General features: G+C 37.5%; 1 protein-coding gene across 4 annotated transcripts; it reads right to left on the bottom strand.

Moving 5' to 3' along the window:
- Positions 1–1,148: 1,148 nt before the first annotated feature.
- On the bottom strand, positions 1,149–24,528 carry LOC112944176 (solute carrier organic anion transporter family member 1C1-like). Of its 4 annotated transcripts, none has more exons than XM_026035560.1 (15): positions 24,460–24,528; positions 16,278–16,423; positions 13,817–13,958; positions 13,593–13,725; positions 11,613–11,728; positions 10,633–10,779; positions 10,432–10,530; positions 9,199–9,444; positions 8,149–8,313; positions 7,451–7,646; positions 6,729–6,891; positions 5,652–5,836; positions 4,342–4,406; positions 2,978–3,095; positions 1,149–2,200 (listed from the first exon to the last, which is right to left on the bottom strand). In XM_026035560.1, exons 1-15 carry the CDS (start codon positions 24,518–24,520, stop codon positions 1,984–1,986), a joined length of 2,199 nt encoding a protein of 732 aa, XP_025891345.1. In that variant the 5' UTR covers positions 24,521–24,528; the 3' UTR covers positions 1,149–1,983. The 4 variants fall into 4 exon arrangements, with proteins under 4 accessions (XP_025891345.1, XP_025891349.1, XP_025891348.1 ...); XM_026035564.1 differs by lacking the exon at positions 24,460–24,528 and adding an exon at positions 22,967–23,034; XM_026035563.1 differs by lacking the exon at positions 24,460–24,528 and adding an exon at positions 22,946–22,966.
- Between the last annotated feature and the right edge of the window lie 243 nt (positions 24,529–24,771).

The following is a 24,771-nucleotide window of genomic DNA, read 5'->3' as shown; positions in this document are numbered from 1 at the left end:
GCAGTTGCACTTCTTTAATGACAGACAGAAGAGCACCTTGTTTTTCAAAGCTAGTACCATTTCAAAATGTTGCTCTCTCTTGCAGCTGCCAAGCTGCTGCAGCACTCAAAGGTAGCTGGGCTTTGACTCCGGCTGGAACAATTTTTCCATAAGAAAGGGGGAAAAAGCCCTTCATAAGCAGGTTATGATCTTCTTGTATCAACCTTCCTCTCTATGTCTGAGAAGACTCGTTTACTTTTATCTTCTTGACCACATAAGCCTGGAGTAATAGCTTCCCAAAACTGCTAACGGCCATAATCCTTTCTTTTGGTAGAACTGATTCCTCAGATGTAATTTCTCATCCAGGATCTGCTCTGATTCCCATTTAAAACTACTATATTTTGATGAAGAAAATATGTGTTTTCAGAGGTTGCGGATTTGGGGCCTCACTCAAACTCTGGCTTTGGTGTTGTCATAGAAAATCATGTATGCACATAGACATACGAATAAAGTGGCATGTGCAGAAAGTGGAGAGCACTTGTGCAGAACTAAACAGTTTCATTTTCTTTCCCTGTCAAAACTCATCCCAAGTTCAATAAGTAGACAAGATATTTCATTCATTCAGGTCATTCCTAGAGCTGTATCTGGATATGTCAAAATACTTGCAAATGCAATCCTTAGACATAATCAAAAAGACATAGCAAACTTGATAAACTGAAGGCATTTCTTCCTATGTAGTATCGTTTCATTTAGAAAAGAAGTCCCGCTCTTCTCCCTTCAGTGGCTATAGCCACTACTACATCATCTTTCATGATGGCCCACATTTATATCATAGCTGCTTGGCTTAGCATTTTGCTCAGTGTATTTTGGTATGTTATCTGTTTGTTTTCTATAGCCCATTGTGCTTTGAGCATCTGACTAGAAGTACTGACCAGAGAATCCAATTATTGTTGTGAATGAGTAATCAAGTATATATCTTTTTATTGAAAGTAGTAACAGTTGTCCAAATCTAATTGGTACAAACATAAGGAACTCAATCTGACACATATACAAAAGTAACCCTGAAAATATAAGCTAAAGACTTTCGCTGAAAAAGCTCTAAGGTGCAAGAAAACACAGATCAATGCAGTACATAACCACTGATCATCTTCTCCCCCAAAAGAGTGACTTTGTATATAACAAGTGTTTTGAGCATGTCTAGTTACAGGATGGGTAATACTATTCTTTGAGTGTCCTCTGCTGGTTATTACCTCGCATAGCAATGAAAGGCAGATTGGACAGAGTGTCATACACTGCAGAGATTTCACTTAGAAAATATTGTCACTACAAAATTCAGAATATTTCTTACGTTTTATAGTCACACCTAAAAAATTAACTATTAATATAATACTACAACTTTGAGACTTTTTAAACAATTATCTCATTTCTAGCAGCTTATTTATGCTTATAACTAGGAATAAAGTTTTCAGCTGAAATAAAGTAAAATATTTTCTGGGAAAACACTGCTTTTGACAGATTTTGCCAGTATTGCAATGGAAAATGTTAGATATGGCTCTTTTCCTTGAGTTGGGAATGTGTTGCTTAAAGATTTTTCTTTTATTTTGAATTCTGCAATGAGATGAAATTGTAACACTGCAATTGGAGGCCAGTTTGATGATCCCTGGCAGGGGTACGCTCTCTGGGTGCAGGATCAGAGGTGGTTGTTGCCCCAGAAGGCATCTCTGAGACCTTCGAAAATTGCACATGGGCCCTATCAGTGATGCCAGGTGGATTTTCCTTCCTTATCAATCAAGAACCTGGCTGTTGTTGATTATCTGGTGCACATATTCATACTTGGAAGTGGAACATGCCTGTGTGTAAGCTTTTCTTTTTGTTGATTATAAGTTGGTTATTGCTTGCACTCTCCAAAGAAGTGTTACTCACTGTTGATTTATTCATGATGTTGTGAGAGCTGTCCCCAAGAGCATGTGCCCTGACTCATGTGACACTGATTTAAATGGCCTCCTAAATGCAGGATTTGTTCTCTGCTTCGAGAGAACCAGTCAGAGGTTCACTGCTCTTGAAACCATCTTCTTTATTCATAGGAACTTCTTCTCTTCCTCCATTTTCTGTAGATGTGGATTTCTTAGCTGGATAGTGTTTCTTGACCAGTACTATAAAAATTAATCCTAACAAGTAAGAAGGAGCTCTCAGCACTGCTGATAGACCAAGGAAGGCATATCTGTGGGATAAGGTATAAAATACAATGTAAGCCTTTAATTTTTCAATGAAACTGAAACACACATCATACTGAGAGGAAAAAAATGAAAATTCACTCTCTATAATTGGTTCTACAAACTGCTATTAGAAGAACTTGCTAAAGAATTTGTAATATTACAAAAATAGTAAGAAAGCGAAACTTTCATCATCTTCCTCTTTCTTATTAAAGATTTTTCACTAAGAATTTTTTTAGGCCTAGAAATATGACACATAACATGACAGATCCCTATGTTAGACTATTTTATATAAAATTTAAAAAATGCATTATAAGCAGTCAAGGGGTGAGTGAAAATGAAAAAAACTTCCAGAATATTCCTCCTTGAGATAGTTTTTATCTGTATTTGACCAATGCTTTCAGCTGCCCAGTGTGATTTTCTTTCACTGCTTTTCTCTCAAGTGTGGCCAATGCACAAAGTTACCATCTTGCCAGTGTGAGCAACCTCCCTGCAAATGACGTAAATTTGGATAGCTTTCCTTTCTTGCTGGTGAATCATATAACCCTCAGTGTCTTAAATTGACTCAAAGAATATATATATTTATCTACACACACATTCCATAAAGTTCTTGTCATTGATAAGGGCCATTATTTTACTCCTAAAATTTCTCTCTTTTAGAATCCAGAGTTAGTGTTTGGCCAATGTTTCATCAGTGATCTCATGCAATATAGTATAATAAAATATGGAGTATCTATCTGTAGTGAGGAAATGCATGAGGCTCTTTGTGTTCTAATTTACCTTACCTGTAAGCATTAGAGTCATATATTCTGCAAGCACCTCGAAGCCCACAGCTTCTACTTCCCCACTTCAAGCATGTCCTATCAATCAATGCACCAAAATAAACTGGAGCCGGAATTCCAGCTGAAACAAAGTGAACAGAAATATCTCAAGACATTACAAGGTAAGCAAGACAAGACTCTTTTTTTTTTTTTTTCCTTTTTTTTTTGAGGAAACGTCCTTATGTTCTGTTAGTGTCAAGTTCCATCCTCTGTTCCTTTCCTCTCTATATATCTCATGTATACCTAATAATCTATGCATAGAGGTCCGTGTATTAGGATGGTCAGGGCTGCAGACAGAGCATGATGGGAGGAGTGGTGATTTTGAATGTCCCTAAGGAGAGAAAGGGGGGTGTAAAAGACTTGCACTCCAAGGCCCTGGGCAGGAATGCCAGCTTTCATGGATTGACAGCAGTGGCTCCCACCAGGGAAAGTGCTTGCTGGCTTGATGCACTCAAGCACATATCTGTAAAAGGGGCCAGCTCTACTTAAATAATACATTTTTTAACCTTTGTCAGGACCAGTAAGTGCTGAGTGCTGGGTCAGAAAATCTGCCCTGTTACTGTGTGATGAGAAAAGTGCAAGAGGACAAAATGTGGCTACATCTTCCTGTCTCAAAATGTCTCATTTATATCCCAAGAACTGACTATGGTTCTAATCAGTCTCTGACTGCTGACATTTGTAGGCTGCTGGTGATATCTTAGGCTTCATAGCAAATCCATCTGGTTTGACTTTTCACACTTGCATTTCTATTCCGTTCACAAAGAAGACATAAAAGGAAAGAAAGACATAGATGTTTTCCTGTCTGTCTAGGCATTTTAATTAACCATCTCATTAACAATGCATCTAATTAGCAATCCTTACACAAAAAGGACGTTGCAGCATGTTAAAAAGAAGAGTATCTAAGCACTTGTATACCACAAAAACAGTTTCAGTAGGGACAGTACTTTCTGCTATGAACTCTCTTATTTGTCTTGAATAAAGTCCTGATAGAGCTTTCTCCCTTTTATCTTACTTGCAGCACTATGCTTCAGTAAAGAAAGCTATCACTTGAATGTTAATGAAGTTAATATTTTAGTTTTGCTCAGAAACTTTCCATTTCGGAACACCTTGTCCCAAGTGCAACAATGCTTAATAAGCAGGCCAAGACATATCAAAATTATGTTGGATATTTTTGCAGTGGACTCTTGATGGTATGTTGGACCTTCAAGAACAACCCAGGATTTAAAAACAATTCCAAGTGTATATTTCGTTCATGAAAAGGGGTTGCTATGATGTCATTTAAAGCTACAGAAGCAAACATCTTAATTACTCAGATTAATTTCTCTTACCTAGTGTTCTCATAACAAGTGTGTACAGACCAACTGCAAGAGATTTCAGCTCTGGCTGGACACACCTGAAAGAAAGAGGGAAAAAGAAGAAGCATTTACCTACCTAGAGCTTAGACATACTTGCTAAACTGATGCTATTTCCCCTGGACTTAACACTCATCATAGAATCACTGAATGTCAAGCTTCAGGAAGAGAGTGCCTCTGATGTCTGTGGCTAAGTAGTAATTAAAAAAAAAAAAAAAAAGGTGAATTAATCTATTTTGGACACTTTGGAAGTCCATCCACTAGTCATTCACTAAAGAGATGAAATGCTAATGACATAATCACATTCCCTATCCTAGGGATAGTGAAATATAGTGCCCAGCTAACTTAAGTCACTGGCATAAATTTTCTCACTTGTTAAGAAAGATTTTACTCATGTGATGGAAAATTCATCAGTGCTCTGAGAAGGGAGTGTTGCATATAGCTGCATTGCTACATTGTTTTATTCTCAAATGACATTTGTCAAAGCAGTCTGTTCAACTGCCACGTCTTGAACTACACCAAACTGTCTGGCAGTATGTCATTCAGCTTTGTGGGGAACCACATTACAAACATGTGAACTGGGCACTGATCTTGAATCCATTATACATCCAGTGTGCTATCTTGCAAATATTAACATGGACATCATTCAAAAAGATGTCTCACAATGGGTAGGAAGTGGGAAGTTTGCATTCTGAATTCCATTCTCATTTAGGATGACATGATGCCCCTGAGACTCCATTTAATTTTCCACTAATATGTTCTTCTACCAATTCAACTTATACTTCAGGTTACTGAAAAGTGTATCGTAATTTCTATACATGTTCCTAATTGTATCCTGTTATTCCTGCACCAATATACCACAAGAGCTTTGTGCCTCGGTGCCTCATACGACCTGAATTTACAGACAGCCAAAGAGCATGATCTGTTAGGTCTACTCCACATCCATGAATCTTGACAAATGAACAGTGTCTGCAAAACCCATGTGGCCAAAATATCCAAATAGAGAAAGAAGGCATATTCTGGAAAATCTTTGGGTATGATAACTATAAGAGACACCATTATGGAGGATTTAGAAGCAACACACTAAAATAGACTTCATATCAGCAGGAAAGTAAGTTTATTGCCAGCAACCACAAATAGAAGTGAAGTGAGGAAACTTGGTAGAGAATATGTTATACTGCAAGAGAATTTTTGTTGCCAAGGGAAAGCAAGAACCCTGAACACCAACATGATTCTCCCATTGGAAATACTATACCATTGGTGCATACTCACTTAATTTTGCTTACCTAAACATGATCATGTAAGCTGGGGTGCCTCCCAATGCATAACAAAAGCCACTTAGGACTTGTATTGCCGTATAATAAATAAAGTTTCTTGAACAAGCATCACTTTTTGGGCATTGCCCCAAAGTCGCAGAGTTATTTCCCCACTGTGACCCGCTGGCTTGGATGCAGCTGCAGTTATGGTAGAGCTGAAAGACACAAAAGGGTTTTGGTGGGACATTGCTCAGGTAGTGGCATGTCCTATTGCCAGGTACAGGCAGCTAAGCATCCTGCTCCTACCATGTTTGCATTAGAGGAACCTCAGGTTCTATAGACACCTATTTACTTCTGAGAGTTGTAATAGTCCCAGCCTCACAGAGCCTGCTGAGCCCTACTTTCCCCTCTCCTTCAATATGTAAGAGTATACGCAAAGAATCTCTTTGAAAAAAAGATCCCTGTAGGTACCAATAAGAAACTATCCAGAAAGAAAAGTCTGCTGTATAAAAAAAAATCTATATGAGTGAAAAAGAATTCCCTAGACTGTGTATTTTCTAGGATGATCGTCTGGCATCATAAGACAGGAGAAATATAGTGCAATGAAGTCATATCCATTCACTAGAACTGTCTTGATCTGTGCCAAGCAGAGCTCAGCCATCTGGAAAAATAAGCTGTATCCTGCCACGCTATAGTCTCACATGAAAACAAACTGGGAAGAGGGCAGCTGTGTTAGTGTACTACCACTCTTGGCTGAAACCTCAGACCAGTCAAGATTAGGTTTATGGAAGCCAAATGGTGAGCAATGGACATAAAAAGTAATTAAGCACTATGAATTATTTTTCCTATGTTCAGTCTACAAAAGATGAATGTTAGTATCTACAACAAAGAGCTTGGGTTTTAGCCTAATGTATAAAAACATTTCTCCATGATGTTTGCATCCAGAGATGATAAACCTTTTATTTATTTTTTCTCTTGTATCTTTGGTTTCCTCTAAATGTATGACCCTACTAAAACTCTGCTGGTATATAGAAAATAAGCTAGCTGGAAAAAAAAAAAAAAAAAAAAAAAAAGCCCAGGAACTGAAGAGTTGGAGCAAGCTCCTACCATATTCTTTCCATGTCCCACCGAAGCTGTGCACCCAGCAAGGCATGCTGAAACATATGTGACTCCGTTGTCTCCACATACAGGATCCCACACATTGGTGGCACATTTGCAGCCAGAGTTGCATTCAGAAAATAAGGCATTTTCATGTTTCTGAGTGGGTTTCCTTAGAAGTTAATTTTAGACTGGTGTGAGAACAACCACTTAGCAGTACTGAAGTCAATTTAATCCCTTCAACTTTCTCTTCTATCTGATAGAGTCACTACTCTTAAATTTAGGTCATATACTGAGGACATAGGTTTTAATAGCTGAATTTCTACAGTACTGATCTCTTTGCTTGAGATTCTATTATATTCTATTATGCTATTCTGTTATGTATTTTTCATCTTTTTATCAAGTTTGGACACACTTTGGTAGAAAATCACTTCTGGCATAAAGGCGTCAGTATGTGAAATACCCAAATAATCCCTGCAGTAGCCAGATCACCTATGCTGTTAACAATGTAATTTTGCTAATATATTTGTAGTTAAACTTTTGCTAGTGCTGTACTCTGGCAGGCTGGCACTCCCCTGTTCAACAAAACTACGACACAAACACTTAGCAGGGTTCACTTCCTCTAAGCAATGCAAATGTGTTTTCCTATTTAAACTCTAATGCCGGAGTATATAATTTGGACTGTTTCCCTGCTCCCATGAAGCAAAATGTCCTGTCTATTTTTCACTCACCCGTCATAGGACACTGTCAGTCCTGCCACCACATGATTCTCACAGCCCACAAAGAAGTGCAACAGAGTGAGGAGGAAGGCCAAAAATGACATACTATATGCAAACTTGGCTGCTCCAGTCATACTCATTTTGTACTTTTTCATTATGAACCCTCCTAGGAAAATCCCAATACCTACAGGAGGTAAGGATGTCAAACCTGGAAGAGATGATAGAAGAGGAATGTTAAAATAAGAGACTCTCATTCTAGTTAAGAGCCAACTTCTGTTCTTGAGAAAATGTCCAAAAAAATGGAAAGAAATGTCCTAAGTGGTATCTGATGACTCTAGCTGGCTGCCTGCTCAAGATGTTCCCTAAGTTTGGCATGATATTTCAAAGTGTCTAATTCATAAAACCACTGCACACCCAGCTTGCTAACATGGGCTTTGGGTCTCACTTCTACCCCAAGCACTTAGCAGTCAGATATCACATCATACACCTACACCACATCATACATCATTCCACATGTTGAGTGTTTTGTTTATTTATTTTTTTTATTTTATTCTGGTCCTACAGACACCAAAGCAATAGTTTGTTTGCAGCCTTATATAATTCAGCATCAGAAGAGACATCAGTCTATCCTACAAGGAGTTCAGCCCCGGAAGATACCTGCCAGAACTTCTCCCCATGCATACGCATAGTCATCTCACAGAGTCACTCACCTATGATAAAGTTAGATTTAGATGTAGACTGTCCATATTGCTGTTCTATGTACTTAGGTTTGTAAGTCAGGAAACCGATAAAGCTGCTGAACTGTAACAGCGAGCTGCACAACAGCGTAAGGTACATTGGATTACTCAATACTGTTTTCAGAGATGTACAGAAATCTGAAAAAAAGAGATGTATGAACTGGCTTTGAATGATATATACGATAATTGCTAATGAGTAATCTATGAAATTTAGGGAAAAGTTCTTTCCTAGGCTATCCAAATGCAGGGTGTTCTGATCTTCATTTGCATTGTATCTAACCGCAACATCTAATTCTCAGATAAAATACCAGAGTCTCAGATCAAAGAATTGTATGAAAAGGCTTAATTAAAAGCTAGAGAGAAAAAAAAAAGATAGAACTACCGATTAAGGCTTGTTCCTATAAGGAGATTCGCACATGGCAAAAGCTCACACAGAAAAATGTTCTTTAAGCTCACGTAAATATTATCATAGGTTCAAGGCTAAAAGTGGGATGCCTTTGCAGAGATGCTCGAAGGCACATTTTCCAGTGGGACCTGAATAAAGACAATATTTTCTTGATAACACTAAGCCGTCCCTTCCTCATCTTCTACGGCCCCACTCTCTTAGTCTAAGAAATGGCTCAGCCAGAACTGAAATTCAAGTCTGCCATTTTTTTTCCCACAGGAATCAAGGTGCTTCAGAGTCTCTATAATCTCTATGATGATCAGAAAAATAATCCCATATTGCAAAAGGAGCCTTTTTATATTTCCTCTATGTCCTAATGCAGAAACATTTTTTTTTTCACAATCTTACTCTATTCTAGTGCAAAATTTTAGAGGGTGTCACTGATGAAATGATAAATCAGATAGATTGTTAAAGTTCTGAAGATTTTCTTTGTTTTCAAGTATTCCTCCTTTCCTGAGGATAGCTAACTGATTTATCTTGAAGCACTGGGGAAATGATGTGTCCAGCAGAACTATCATGTTTCTGCTGTATATTGTATCGATTACTTCCCATAGTTTTACAACATGCAAAACACTTGCCTTTCAATATAATTGACCACTTCTTTGGCTTAGATTTTGCAGAAGTATGTGTCTTCCTTGTGGCTTTCCTCTCTCCCAGGACACTAGATGATGTTTTGTCGTGATTGGCTCCCTCTGGCTTTTTCAGGCTCTTCGGCAGGAAGCAGAAAGGAATAGCAGCCAAGAGACTGATTGATCCAGCTATGACAAAACCAAGCCACCAGGCACCCACCCAGCGAGAATCCTGTGGAGTGATAGTGATGCTTTCTAGAATCAAGTGAGACAGAAATGAGTTATTTAAATGAGGAAATAGAAAAAGTTTCCACTCTTTACCTACAAACATACCTACATGGGACAGCAGTAGTAGCACTGACTCCCAGTGCTAAAGATAATCATCTAGTGAGAGACCTTTCACGCAACGGAGGCATCAGGAATCACACCTGGATCCTGTTATGGTTCTTATGGCATATGTTGCTGGTGGACCAACACTGTAAGACTTTTCACTGTGCAGAACTGGTTCAATGCCCTTGTGCTTAATTATGCATAATTAATTATGCTATAATATTGGCTTACCACAGGGATGTCATAAAATAATTAACCTATCCAAGCATGGGATCCTGAAGAGCTCAAATTCTCTGTCCTGCCAGTAAAATGGGATCACCCACTGCTGCTGATGGATGGGTTATCTCCTGAAAATTTTCCAGCAGCCCACACTGCACAGCTCTCCCTAGCTTGTCTGGAGAATGAAGGAGGGTCTGGCCAGGAAATATGGACTCATAAATGGTTTCTCCCTCTTCCAGTTGTGAGTAGGACGCAGATCATGGCCACCAATTTTGGATGTGATCTCATGCTTTTCCTTTGGATTAAAACAAGCAAGAAATATAAATATATTGCAAACATTAAATGAATTTTAAATATTGCAAAATGACTAGCTGAAAGAGTAGTTCACCAGTTCAAAACAGAACTTCTCATTAAGATCTCAGTTTAGTAAGACATCTTTGTTTAATGAGACTTCTTGTACACGTGGTCCCAAGACTTCTTATATTTAAAATTAATTATGTATTTAGTCTTCTAGTCCTAAAGCAGGAGTCTAAAATATAGTCTCTGTGTAGTTGTCTTGTCAAAACGAACTTTCATCAATATTTTGGAATATAGTGAAGACTTACAGGTGGGTAGAGGAATCTGTTACCTATAGTGGTGTAAATTGGCTCTTAACATATTATCTTACTTTCTCATTATCTGTGCTTTACTTACCTAAATCCACAAATCCAATATCCACGTACAGTCTTGCACATAGTGATCCCAACATGAAACCAAACATTGGGCCCAGCATAGCTATTGTGTGCAAACTTGCTGTAAATACAAGCATATTTTAATGGTTGAACAATTTCTCCTGCAGATCATGACTAATTTCTTACTCTAAATACTTCTCAGTTTATTTTACTTTGAGATTACCTATATACAGAGGTGCATTTTCTTCCTTGGCAAAATCATCAAGATAAGAGATGCCCAGTGGTGTTATTGGTGTTTCACCAATTCCACGTAGCATGTTTCCCAGTAAGATATATATCCACATATATGATGATGTTTCCTTTTCACAGCCTGCACATAATGAGGGTTACATCTTCAAGATAGAATAGTTGAATGGGAAATATTGACAAATCGCAGGAAATTAAGGAAATAAAATTTTTACAATTTAATATGTAAGGCATTAACAACATTATTTTTATGGAATATTAAGACAAGACTGCAAGTGTCATTATATCTTTTAATAATATTTTAATAACACTTACCTTAATCTTTGTCATGTTTGGTTTCTAAAGATACAGGTACCATCCCCACCCCAGAAATATCCATGTAGAAAGGAAATGACAGATTGATATTGTCAGAAAGATATTGTCTGGAATATGACTTATACCTTTAACCCGAGAAGTTAAGAGATCATCACCTGGGCACACTTAGCTCATTCTCTACCCATGCTAAGCAAAATGAATGAAAGTTATACTTCATATTTATAAGTAATATCATAGATACCTCTACTCATTTATGGTTAGAACTATCCAACTTCAGATTCCTCCATGTCATTCTACTGTTTTTTGTTTTTTTCCTGGGTCCTTAGTACCCGAATCTCTTTTTTTGAGAAGTTAATTCTTTTTGCATACACTCTCAGCAATCTTTTTAATGTTAGGGTCATTTTATTAATCTGGAAAGGTGAATGTAGGAAACGTGATTTGGATCCTAGTAATCTGTGTTTGTTCATTGATTCTTCTGCAAATGAAATACACAAAGTGCAATTAAGTGCTAGCAATATTCCCAAACAAGTAGAGCCTGAATTTAGAAATCTAATGAGCATCCTACACTGGGGAATAATTCACTCAAGTGAATACCAAGACAGGATGAAACTAAATAACTGCTTCGCTGGTACTTACACTTACCTGCTTGTGAGAATTCCAAAAGAGTTTTGTTGGCATCTTGATGTAGCAAACAGGGATTTATCTTTGAAGTTAAGTTGGCTGAAGATGCTCTATGTGACACTGCCTCATACTTATAGCTGGAAACACACAATGCAACATTTAGAAGCAGTATTTACTGTGGAAATATTAGTATAGCATATAGCAATCACCTGACTGCTACTTCTGTTAAGAGGAATGTATTGTTTTTTAAAATCAAACCAAAATGCTAATGAAGGAATAAAAAAGAGAACTTTTTAAAATATGGAAAACAGAAACACACACAAAAAGGAGATTTGATCCTCAGTAGGTATCTGCTGCCCTGTTAATTGACATTGGGCACTGTAGAGCAGAGAATGGATTAAATCTCTTAAAGTCACTTATTGGGTATATTTACAGGGTGCAGGGAAATGCAGTGGAGAGACAGCAGAGCTGCTCAGGTGCTAGAAAAAATCCTGCTGTTTTAGCACAGTGATCTTCCCAGATACTAGCCTCCTGAGGGGCAAATTAGTTCAGTTAAAGTACAATTAGTTCAGGCATAGCAATATGATAACATATACTTTATGCTTCTAGGAACTGGACAGGGTCTATTAGACCATGTAAACCTGTTTTCAATTTGAAACAAAGAGTTCATCTTAGGAGACGCTGCAGACCAATTTCCTCAGAAAAATTCAGTCTCTAGCTCATAGGGTTTCTCAGTATAGACAAATCAGATACACAGCTTGGCTTAAGCAGTGTGAAATAGCCATCTGGTGCTGGTGCAAGACAAAATCACTGTGATCAAATGTGCTCTTTAGTTTTCTTTTTGCAATAGCACACTAAAAATATTCTAATACATCTAATCAAGTAACAGAAATATGTCTCACTCTATAGTTTCACTGCTTCAGACCTATGGCTAGAAATATTATAACTTATCAGCACAAGACAGTAACTCCCCGAATCTGGAGAAGAATCATGGAAATTAGTTTAACCAGCCGCAGATAATAAGTTTAACCACCCATGAGCATTTGGAACAGGAAAAAAAAAGAAAAGGGACCAATTCTATGAGCACTGAATCATCTGTAAACTCTCACTGAAGCTGAAAGACTTCTTTGTGCTAGGGATCACTGTTTGCCACAGACTGCCTGAGGCTGCAGCCAGGCTCTGGGTGCCTCTTTCAGGGATCTGGATTTCTTCTAGCAAGCACCTTTGTAGGTTGTTTTCTTCCATGATTTACTTCTGAAGCTCTGCTTTTGCATGGGTGTTGCCTGTTACTGTAAAGAAATTTATATCTCAGGTAGGATGATCACCCAATACGAACCTACTAGCTCAAAGCTTGATGTCCTATTCAGAACAGCACCAATTACAACTTATTCTGGAAACCACAGAGGTGGGTGTAGCTTATAATTTTTCTGCGATTCATGATGGTTTAAATTTCCTGCCTACATAAACCTGACATCTCTATTACCACCCAGTGATACCACATCCCTAGATTGTCACTGATTAGGGAAACCCAATAAAGTATTCACACAGTAAACAATTCAGAAAGATTATATAATTCTTTAAATCAATAGCACTAGCCCAGTATAATGGCTGAAGACTTTCAAAGAACATTTTTTCTGCGTGAAAATTGTTTTTTAAAAGATTTTCATAGGATTCTGTCTCCTGCCAAATTTATATACATATATTTATAGTAATTTCCTAAAACTATTTCCTTTTCTGTCTCCACTTCAGAACAAACCTGACTGAAATTCAAAGCATTTTGGTTTGCAAATTGTTTGCCAAAAGGTAAACTGTTGCCTTGGAGCAACCATATTTTTTCAATCAGATAAAACATACAGTAATTTATGTGTCACATGATTAATAGCGCTTTCATTTGATATACTCTTGAAAAATCTAAGACTTAATATATACCAGCTTTTGCTCAGAAAACAGAAAGTGATATCCAACATTCTGTTACCCAAATTAATCTTGTTTAGTACTTACTATCCCATGAAGAAATGAGGCATTGCTGTTAAAAGACATCCCAAAGCCATAATAAAGCATCCTACAGCGATTACTTTGGGCCTGTGAAGTTTAGCTCCAAAGTAACTCACAAACGCAATCACCAGCAAATTACCTGAAGCAGAAAAATAAACAAAAATCAATACCAGATGCTGTGTCACACACTGCTTTGAAAAAATTGCTATATGATATGGGATATCAATTACCCATCTCAAAACTTCCATCAACGAGACCAACTGTAGAGGACGTAAGGTCAAACCTTCTTTCAATCTGGGTGATGGAGCTTTTCATGATCGTGGCAGAAAGCGCTTTACAAAAGTAGCTGAACGATAAAGCAGCAAGAAACACCTGAGGAAAGATGAGGACAGAAAATGGGAGGTAGGAACTGGGAAGCAGGTCATGCAAAGATGACATATGCTTAAACTCGTGTAGAACAATCATTACAGTGTATGTCTCATTAGGTTTGACTTTATTAACCCAACTCCAGCGACAACATTGTGTGTGTTTGCACATGCCTTCATGCTACGCAGAGTCACGGTGGTCCTTCAGCAAGGTTTGCCCCAGTCTCTGCGTTCCTAGAGCAGCCACTTGCTTTACCTATGTACAGGGTTGCTCTGGTCATCTCAGTGACCAGAAAGCTTGATTTTTCCTGCGCTGCTGGTCAAAGGTTTTCCAAGGCAGGAATTCTACAGACTGTGGAATTTAAATTTCAGCAAACATCTCCCTGGGGACTGCTTACCTTGGTGATGTTCAGGAATGAAGTTTGTTAGAGGCCCTGTGTTGGGCAGCCAGAATGTTGGGATTTCTAAATGTCATAGAAATGTTAAGTGTGTCCGTGGTAAAATTCTCTACAAACAGAGACTTGTAGAAAATAATCTAGCCTCAGATGAACGTTAGCCAGAGTTATCTTCTGCTTGGGCCTTGTGTTACTTATTTTAGACATGGATGGATCTCTTTTTAGATGTATTTTAAATATATATATATTTGTATTGTAAATTATATATATGATTATATATATCATAGCCATGTTGCTTGTGTACTGCATATCTTATAAAGGAAAGCTTAATATTCTTTGTTATTTTATAGTTGTTTCCACTAACACATATTGAGGCTTTAGCAAACAACAATGTATCTGATAACAAGATAAACTAAGTCTGTTTAAATATTATCCAAACATTTCAACAGAGACTAAAACCAAATAGACTTATTGCTCACTGGGTAAAAGTTACAATAAAATACAATATTGGCTAAGTAAACAAAATTAAATATAGGTTTAGATTTTTGCATTACTATCTACTGAAAGATATAAGGTCAATCCTGACAGTAAATGCTTGAAAATAATGATATATATTCTTTTTTGTCTGGGAATGAAGGGAAAAATATCACAAGTACAGATCATGGTCCTCCTATGTTTTATATTTGCTGAGTCTGACAGAAAATCTTTCTTTCCTTATTTCAGTAACGCTCTTTCTTTGGACCTAGCTGAAATCACAAACTGCAGATAAGGATAAAAACACAAACAGAATAGACTTAGGCACTTTGAGTTTAAAAAAACAATTCTAACACAAACCATAAAAACCTTTCATAGGAAAGTAAAGTAGAAAAAGAGCTTGGCTTTTACTACATTAAAGATACTGTGTCTATTAAACTCAAATATATATAAAGGTAGGACTTTCAGTTATGGAGTCACTGTCTTGCAGCATTATCTGTTCATATGATGGCAAACTAAGTGCCACAATTCTCCCAGAGAGATCAGATTCTGTTTTTGCAGGTGTATATGGATGGCAAAAATGAGTCATAAAATACGAAACGTGAAAACCTTTGCCCAGCACAAGCCAGACATTTGAGACAGATATCTGCAATTCCCTTTTTTTTTTTTTTTTTTATTTTTCAATTAATTTTTTCTTTTACAAACTTTTCATAGGAAGAAATGTGTATTTGGTTACAACTCCACTGAGTTATAGAAATACGCACAGATGAATCTGACTCAGGAACTAGCGAAGACACAGACTCAAACAAAACAGTGTAAAAGGAATCCTGCCCTCATAGTATTTGCAGCTCAAACAGACCCGATAAATACTAAGGTTCTAACATTAAAGCAAAATTCTAACCAGCTTTGTTCAGTCAATGTATTAAATTCACCCCATGTGTTCCTGAAAGCTCAGGTAGTTATGTGAATCAGAGCACTAGGGACTTTAGTCTTTAGTTCTTCAATCCTTAGGCCTTTGTATTTGCTAAACATCCTGGAACAGGGTTAGTGTCACCCTGTTTGGGCCATACAAAAATGGATGGCAACAGCAAAATCCAGGCAGCACTGTGTTTTAGACACCTATTTCAGGTTGGATGAAGTCCACTACTGGAGATGAGGTCTGGAAGAACTGGAGTCTTCATCCCAGTGTGAAGTCTACCTCTCTTCAGTGACTAAGATGAGGCTTAACTATGAATAGCTTGAGGTCAACAAGCTCAAGCATAACATGAATATGTTAGCTTAGCTTATTTTATTTAGTGTAAGTTTTGATAAGATCAAACTCTTACCCATACCTTCAGTTTGTATTCAGTTTTCAAAAAGATAGAGGGAGCAAGAATGATCTGCCATGTCACATTTTGAACAAAATTTCTTGACCTATGACAATAATAATTTATGGTAATATTGATAAGGCATCAAACCTTCAGGCCTGTGCAACAGGAAGTCTTCTTTTTGACTGGTAGGTGTTTGTTTTCTTCATCATCCAAAAGTTGGGCAGGTTCAGCTTCCTGATTTGAGGCATCAGCATGGCTGGATTCAGTTTCCACCTTCATACTTGATTTCTCGACTGAAATATTTAAATGTGAGAGAAAAAAATAATAAATACAGGAACACATACGTCAAGGCAAAGTTAGTTAAGGATCCCTCTGATGAAATAGCAGTTATGGGAAAATGATGAGATGTTGAAATCGAATCTTTTCATTGGAAAGGTTTTGGTTCAATGACTTGGGTGTTTCAAAGTGCATATTTGCTTAGGTTTTAAAGTATCTTGTTTTGATATCTCTCATTTAAATGTAAGTTTTTTCTCCCTCCTTCCCACATTTGCTTGTGTTTGGTTTTTTTTTTTTTTTTTGGTTTGGAATGACTTTTAGTTCTGAAAAGAGTAAGAGGGAGCACCTCTGTCCAAAAACAACATAAAAGGGTCAACGTAGTATCAGTGCTGAAGAGTAGGGAGTCCTAGGGAGGCTTTGCATTTCTGGGTCTGGAGGTTTAGAGGTCAATGAGCACTCTGGTGAGAGTAATGTGATAACACTAGGTCACCTACATTCATCCTACTTATTCCTTTGAATTGGCTGTACATACACAATTCTCGATGACAAGAAGAATTAATTATTTCAGCTACAGGAGCTCAGCTGTAAGGAGCTCTCTCTTGCAATGTGTGCAGGATATCCTTAGTATTTTTATCTCTGCAGAATGCAATTTATGCATGAGATCTGCTGCTACTCAGCAGTTCAGCAGAATTGCTCCATTTCCCCTGCAAAGAGCACATACTGCAGCCACAGAAGATTAATCTTTTCCCTCCTTTGAAATAACAGATTTTTTTTATTGTTGAAAGGTTATTTGCATGATAAAGTTGAATTTGTTTTTATTGCAACAAATATTACAAACTTCGCATTTGTCATTACTGACTATTTAGAATTCTATATTGGAGGGATGGGTAAGTAATATTAAAGGAGACTACTTCTGTGAAATACTGTAAGGGAAGTTTACATAACTAGCTGCAAAGTTTACTTAAAGAAGGAGAAAAAACTTGCCCGTTTGTGCAACTCCAACTACAAACAGAACAGATTTCTGAAGGAAGATCCAAAAGCCACTGCAGAGCCTCTCTGAGAAAATGGATCACTTGGAACAAACCACTCTTCAGATTTGCAGATCTTGACACACAGAGGAAATGGGAATATTGAAACTAATGAATCCAACTCAGAGCTCAGAAATTATAGCTCACAGAAACTGATTTATTTCACATTTCACAGTAGTCTCTTCCTTTGTGAAAAGACCAAGAAAGAGGTAGAGAGAGGAAAAAAGCACACAAAGAGATATTTTCCATGGTTGAATAGAACTGAAAAAAAAGTTGAATGAGCTTTTCCAGTGCTGGAAGAAGTCCAGCTGCATTTGCAAATTTTTCTGAGCAGTTGAAGGGCAGGCATTGCTCTAATGCACGGTACTGATGAATAATTTTGTTTACCCAAATGGGGCAAGCCTCAGCAATGTTAAAACAAGTAAGCGGAGATTTTACCAGTTTAAAAATTTTTTAGGCTTCGGTTTCCCAGCCTGTCCTTAAGTGGTATTACTGCCTTAAATAACTCCTTTCCTTTCCCAAGTTGATATCTACTTCCTGCACTCTTCACTAAAGCAAGTGCCACTGCTTCTATGACTATACTGTAAGCCTGGGTGAAAAAATTGATCCAAATGAAAAATAATTTCTTCTTACTTCTTATTTCTTCTTATTATTTCTGATTCCTTAATCTTACAGGCAAACTTTAATTCCCCAGACAGATGGGAACAAGACGTAGAGGAAGGATTTACTTAAATCTGCATGGTTAATAAGAGAAATGTTTGAGGAACGAGACCCTTGGTGCATCTGGGAGTGAGTACTCAAATACTTCCGAGTATCTGATCTCCCAAAATATAGCTACCCGTGTAATGTGAAGATTAGTTCTTCCCTCTTATGAGTATACATTGAAGACCACAGTAAGATGCTAGGATAGCAGGTCATCACTGGTGACAAGGCTATAGAAGCATTTTTTTAGGAGTTTGAAGATACAACAGGACTTAAACTCTGAATGTAAGGAAAGAGTGAACAAAGCAGGAAAACATGAAGATAGAAATAAGAGGTAAAAAAAGAGAAAACAGAAAGGCAGTTTAGAATCCGTAACTAATGAAACAAGTTAAGGTATGAGGAGCCCGTGGAGTCCAAGGGAAGACAGTTCCTGAGAGTGAGAGCAGTATCACACAGTAGGTTAAGAAAAGAGTTGTAAGTAGAGGAACAAGTATCGACAGAAGGGTCAGACAAGAGAGAAGAAAAATGGGGCCAAAATCTGCCTCATGCATGCAGAAAAGTGTAAAGTCAACTAGCAGTGGGCAGCCAGCTGGCTCAGCAGCTCAATGACAAGCTACTGCAGTGACCAGGGGAAGGATTCCCAGGCAAGAGCAGGGTGACTGGGTCCTGCGCGGGGTGAACAGCCCGTGTGCCATTGCTGCTTTGCGCAGGGGCTCCTGGAAGCACTGTTGCAGGACAGAGGAGAGGTGAGAGGAAAGGTGTTGCAACCACTTCCAGAGAAATGTTAGATTGGGGTGTGTGAAAGGACCAGCTGCTGGCAGCCTCTGCTTTTGTCCTCTGCTGCCTCTATGTGGAGATCTTTTAGAGTCAATAAAAGATCATGACTGGGGAGAAGATCAGGAAAAAGAAAGTTAAAAGGTACATTTACAATTGTTTTTAACATAAATGACTGCTGAGCTTGACCATGTCTAGGCTAAAAAGTATTGATGAAGTTGCTATTTTAAAAATATCCCACAAGCATTTATTACCATTTTTAAGAAACAAAAGTTCTGGGAATCAGTAGAATTATCAGAAGCACATTTATTCTTTCACTTGTACCTCTTCTTTCCGACTATTGCTCTTTGCTTGTACAAGCCATTCTGCTGCAGGAAGTCATTGCGTTTGCATCAAGAAGAGAGACAGCAGATAACATAGCGCAATGTGCAAACATAGTTGCGCACATAACAAGCCTACCTAGGTAGTTGCTTGGGCTGAAAATAAACAACAACAAATCACCCTGTCTCCTTTTCCAGGAAAATAAACAAACTTCCCCCAGAAAAAAAAGCATAAGGAAAAAAATCTCCAAAGCCCGAGTCATTCCGTTAGAATGGAAATCCTCTTTCAGCTCTTCCGTGTTGTTCCAATCGCCCTTTTTCTAGCTTATTTTCTCATTATACCCAGGGAATATCTGAAAAGTAGCTAGTGTACTTGTAATGGTAGTAAGTAGGGAGGGAAAAGAAAATAAAAAGGAAATAAGGTACTGAGTTTATTCTTGTGATCAATACATTGTCTTCAGAGAAATACTTTGGGGTGAGGGGAGATCAAGGGTCTTAATTAGTAACTAGTGTGGGTCATTTATTCTGATGGGAGCTGAAAGCTTTCACAACATCACATGAAGCACACAGCACCCTGCAAGCCCCTTGCAAAGTCCAGCAGCCCATTTGCACAGGCTTCTTAGTGTTTCCGACTACAGGACCTTAGAGGCACCTCTGGGCTGCAGAATACTAACCTCTCCCTTAATGTACATCTTAAAAAAATTTCAACTTGGTTTCCCATTCATTGCGTTTACGTAAATTGTAATGAGCACTAATTAAAGCATGACATGAGTAATGGGTATTCAGTATACAAAGGTGCAGAAAATATGAATGAGGAATTTTCAGAATCCAGCAAGGAAACTGTGACTCTTTTGGCTGTTTCTCACTGCAGTTGCACTCCAAAAATATGTATCACCATCCAGCAGACTGCAATATCACAAATCAGGAGCCAGATTTCATCCACAGGTATATGTAATTATCTCAACTTATACCAAGTGCAACGCTAACCCAAGAACCTTATTGATCTTTGTATACATTAAGGAACCATAATAAGATGTACAAAGTTAATGTAATATAAGAAATGAATATCACAAAGCACTGTGCAGGCCTAAATGCTGCATGTTCCCGAGCTACAGTGTTTACTGTTCAGGGAGAAACATACAACTGTAGGATGCCATCAATGCAACACGAATTTTACTACTATTACTGGTCACAGGACATGAGACTAATACTATATTGGTAATACTCATTAATTGCAAACACTAAATGGTAACATTTTAAAGTTAAGACAAACAAAAAGAATATTAAAAGAGTGCCTACCTAGGTTTTGTATCCACAACAACAGGGGTTATGCTCAAATAATCAAAAGCCAGAATAGTCTCTCCTTAAGCAAGACTGAGCTGGTACTTCGTAGAAGAATCATTAACTACTAGCATAAGCAAATATAAGCTACGGTTTAGATAGTTTTAATCTTGTCTCCTCCCAGTTCTGCCCTCTGTTAAAAGTCCCTAAATACATGTTTATCTACCAGGGTCAAAAATTAATTAGGTAGAAAATGTACAAGTGTGCAATTTGCACACTCTTTTGCGGCACTCCTCTTGAGCTCATTAAGTTTGTAATTTCATATAGTTCATGCCTTCCTTGCTCTTAAAAATTATGTGACCCAGCTTTGGGAGTGTTTCTGATAACAGATAGTTTAAACATCTCTTGGTATGGTATTTCATTTTCATAATCTATGGCTGAAATCTATTAACACGAAAACCTGTTAGACATAGCCAAGGATTTGTAGGAAGATAAAATATAATACATTGAGTATATTGAACAACATTGATGTTCAAGAAACATTCATGCTTAGAATAATGATGGGATTTAGATTCAGTGCAATTAACAACATAGGCAAACCCAACAAGAAAATATTCTGGGACTATATGTACTTTGGAATAGATCTTTGTCCAATTGCAGCTCTAGTTCAAGGAAACCTGAACTGGTGTCCGGGAAGGAGTTTTATCTAATTGTCCTTATTGTGCATTATATATGACTGTTAGGAGTTATTTCAGTTAAAACAGAAGTTAATTTTTAGAGCGTGTTAACTACGGTTATAGATGTTACGCCAAAATGTGCCTTTTTTTTTTTTTTTTCCTTTTAGGCAATCTTGAATAGCGTCGCTACACCTATTTTTCTACCTGGTATGAACAATTACACCCTACTTAACATTGTCCACCTCTGCATTTTCTTAGTTAGCCTTCAATAATATTATGATATCAGCTGTAGTATCTATCACCACTCACTGGCTTTTATTTCTGACACTCAAGCTCCCTTAGCTTCAACAGAGAAAAAACAACATGAAAAAAACCCCAAAACAACATCATCAAGAAGCAAGTAGTCATCTCGAAGTTGTTAGGGCAATTAATGCAAGCATTAGTAACAATAGAAAATAGGAATTCAGGCAGAAACACACATCACCAATCCACTCTGCAATAAAAGTTTCCACTACTAGCGATCAATAACATAGTAAAAGAGGAGTTTGTTCCATGTTGCACAGGAAAAAAATGGTGTTATTATCACTGTATCCGTACGTAAGATTTAGGTCTGAATTAAGAAAAAAAAGGACCATTTTACTGAAAAAGAGTAGAGTCACATATGATCACATGCTTAGAATTAATTACATGTAGTAAGTACAAATTCATGACTCTTCTGTAAAGTCCTGAAAGATATGGGCCTTTTTTTTCCTTCTAGGAGGTAGCGATGCTTTGCATTACATTGTGGGATAAAGCATCAGCTCTCCTAACAGTTTTCTCATAAACTGTTGAGGTTTTCAGCTAGTCTTCAGGATAGGCTGCCTTGGCAGTGGTTTATTGCTATTTATTACAGTATGACATACCATATTTCTGCTTCTCAGTGTAGTTACTGGTTTTCCATGTAGGACACATGCACACATCCTTGCTGTGTCCTCCTTCTTCAGAGATATGTCACAAGCTCCATGATTACACTTTAAGTATGCCAATATGCTTTAATTATGCTAAGTGTTTCCTCTTGTTTTATGATATTTCATAATGAAATGAATCTTACCTTTCCTAAGATTTCCTTGTCAGGTTGTGTTCAGATATATTAAAAGTCCCACCCAATTTTTGCCTTATATTTCTAAAAGCATAAAAAGGCACCAATCTTAACACACTCTGTAACAGAACCTGTAGAAAAAAAGTGTTAATTCTCATAGGACAAAAAGGGAAAACAATAATTCTTTGGCTTCCTTGGTCCAGTACCTGAATTCACAGCATTTTCTACCATGTTTTTTCTAGTTACCTGTATACCATTAACCTATAACTTGCTTTGGAATGAAAATAACTTTAATTTTCAGATTCTATATGGCCAGGAACTATTTTTCTTTATTCAAACTATTTTGTGAATGGCTATTGTCCAAGCCTTGTGCATCCAAGCCATGCATGGAAGCTTTCACACTCAAAGTGGCCTTTATGAACAAGAAGCATTTAATGTTGAACAAATGAACTAGAATGGGAAATGAGGAAATGCTACAGTCAAATGACAGACTATGGTACCAAATCTGGAAAAAAAACCCAAAGGCATCTCATCGTTTTTCATTTTGTTGAACTCCTCCCATATGACTCTAATTTGCATTCAAGGGAAATAATTGGATTATGAGAGCAAGATCCCCTTAATAAGAACACAGAAATATCAGTAATTACTGTTTGCTCCTGAGAATAAAAGCAATTCTTACAATAGCTGCACTAAGCTTGACCTTTACAGCAGGAGATGGTTGCAGACTCCTCCAGGCAGAGGGTGGCAGCAGACTCCCACTAGAAGAAGTGACTGCCAAGGCACCAATTCTCAGGGGGTGAGGGAGCAGCGGCAGTCCACCAGGCCAACTGCAGTGGGCAGCTTTGATTTGAGCCCTTTTATACTCGGACATTTACTTTCCTAAGCAAAGGAAATCAGTGGACTTTAGAATTTAACTCTTGATAAGCGCATTAGGAAAAATAAATGGTACGTTGCATGAATACAGGAGCCCTGAGACTGTGTAAAACATTCACAGAATGTTTTTAGCTCCTTCAGGAGAAGGAAAGGCTTTCTGCTGCGGCTGATTCAGTGCATCTAATACTAGTTCGTAGCTGGAGAGATAAAAAGAAATGAATGAGTATTTACAAACTGATCTGGCGTTATCAAAAACTGTCACCGTCTTAGCTGTTGTCTGGGACCTGCTCCTTCCACTACTCAGTGAAGCGTTTCTCATTTCTGAAAAAATGATAATCTTACTAATTATTTATGTTATGCATGTAATCTAGGAAAAAAAGGAGGGTGTGTTCTAATTATGCCTTTTTTTATTATTTTTACATTTATTTATTTATTTCCATTAATTTTTCCATTTAAAATGTGAAGAGCGGCTTGTAATGACGATTGCCCAGCTCCTCCTTCTATTCAGCAGCCTGCTTCAGGGTGTGCTGTGTATAGACGCATATCTATCTATCTATATATATGCACATCTATATATATACAGATATATCTATATATATACAGATATATCTATATCTATATCTGTATATATATAGATGTACACATCTATATATCTATATCTGTATATATATAGATGCGTGTATATATATATATATATTCAGATATATAGCTGTGTTTTTGTTATTTAGCATAACAAAACCAAACCGAAACAAAACCCAGAAAAAAAATGGTCTGGGTAGTACCATTTAAGGCCTGAAAAAATTATTCTGCTCAAGAAATTGAATGCTTGGCTCAATACACAAAGCAGCTTCACTAAGCTGTTGCTCTGTCTTGTTACACCACAGCAGATCTTGTACATGAAGAAGTCTTGGTTTAAAGACTGAAAATGAGAGAAAAATGGATTTCCAAAGATTCCAAAGAATGTTGTTCTTGGAGAAAATGCATGTTATTTCTAAGCCAATCTTGTCCTATTCAAGTTCCATATGCTGGAATATATTCTACTTTTTTTTTTTAATTTTTTTTTTTTTTTTTTCTTTCCTACAGGATTTAATAGTCCTCTCCAATCAGGAATCTTCCTATATGTGAAGGTGATTTGGACAAGATCTGTATTTTCTCTGTGTGAGACTAGTCTCCCACTCTGTGACAGATATTTCCTGAGTGCATAGCACATAAACAGCCATCCCATTTCTCAGCATCTTCTTTTAAACTCATTAACAACACAGGATCCAGGAGAGGATTATAGTAACATCCCATGTACCACAACTGTTCACTCTAACTTACCTTGCTCCCCTGGCACGAGAGGAAGCTTCCTGATTGAGTCACTGTCATGCTGTGAGAACATGCTCTGTTTGCTGTCCACTAAATGCTTTGCTTGTATCCTCCTTTTCAGCATTCAGTGAACTGCCTTAATCTTCAATGAGCTATTGGTTAACTAATCTCCTAGTAATATTAACCACATATTGCTTAAGTGAGGTCATTTTAATAAGCATTTTGAAATGACCTCTCCTTCATAATTGCTCCCTCATATTGTTTTATCACAACTATGGATTTGCTTTCTTCTGTGGGCTGATTGGCACCAGAAGTCCTGCTTTG

The sequence above is a fragment of the Nothoprocta perdicaria genome, unplaced genomic scaffold (genome assembly GCF_003342845.1).
Source record: "Nothoprocta perdicaria isolate Ctin4 unplaced genomic scaffold, notPer1 scaffold_161, whole genome shotgun sequence".
NCBI lineage: Eukaryota > Metazoa > Chordata > Aves > Tinamiformes > Tinamidae > Nothoprocta > Nothoprocta perdicaria.
Note: the sequence above shows the minus strand (reverse complement) of the source record. Positions and strands in the feature narration are given on the sequence as shown.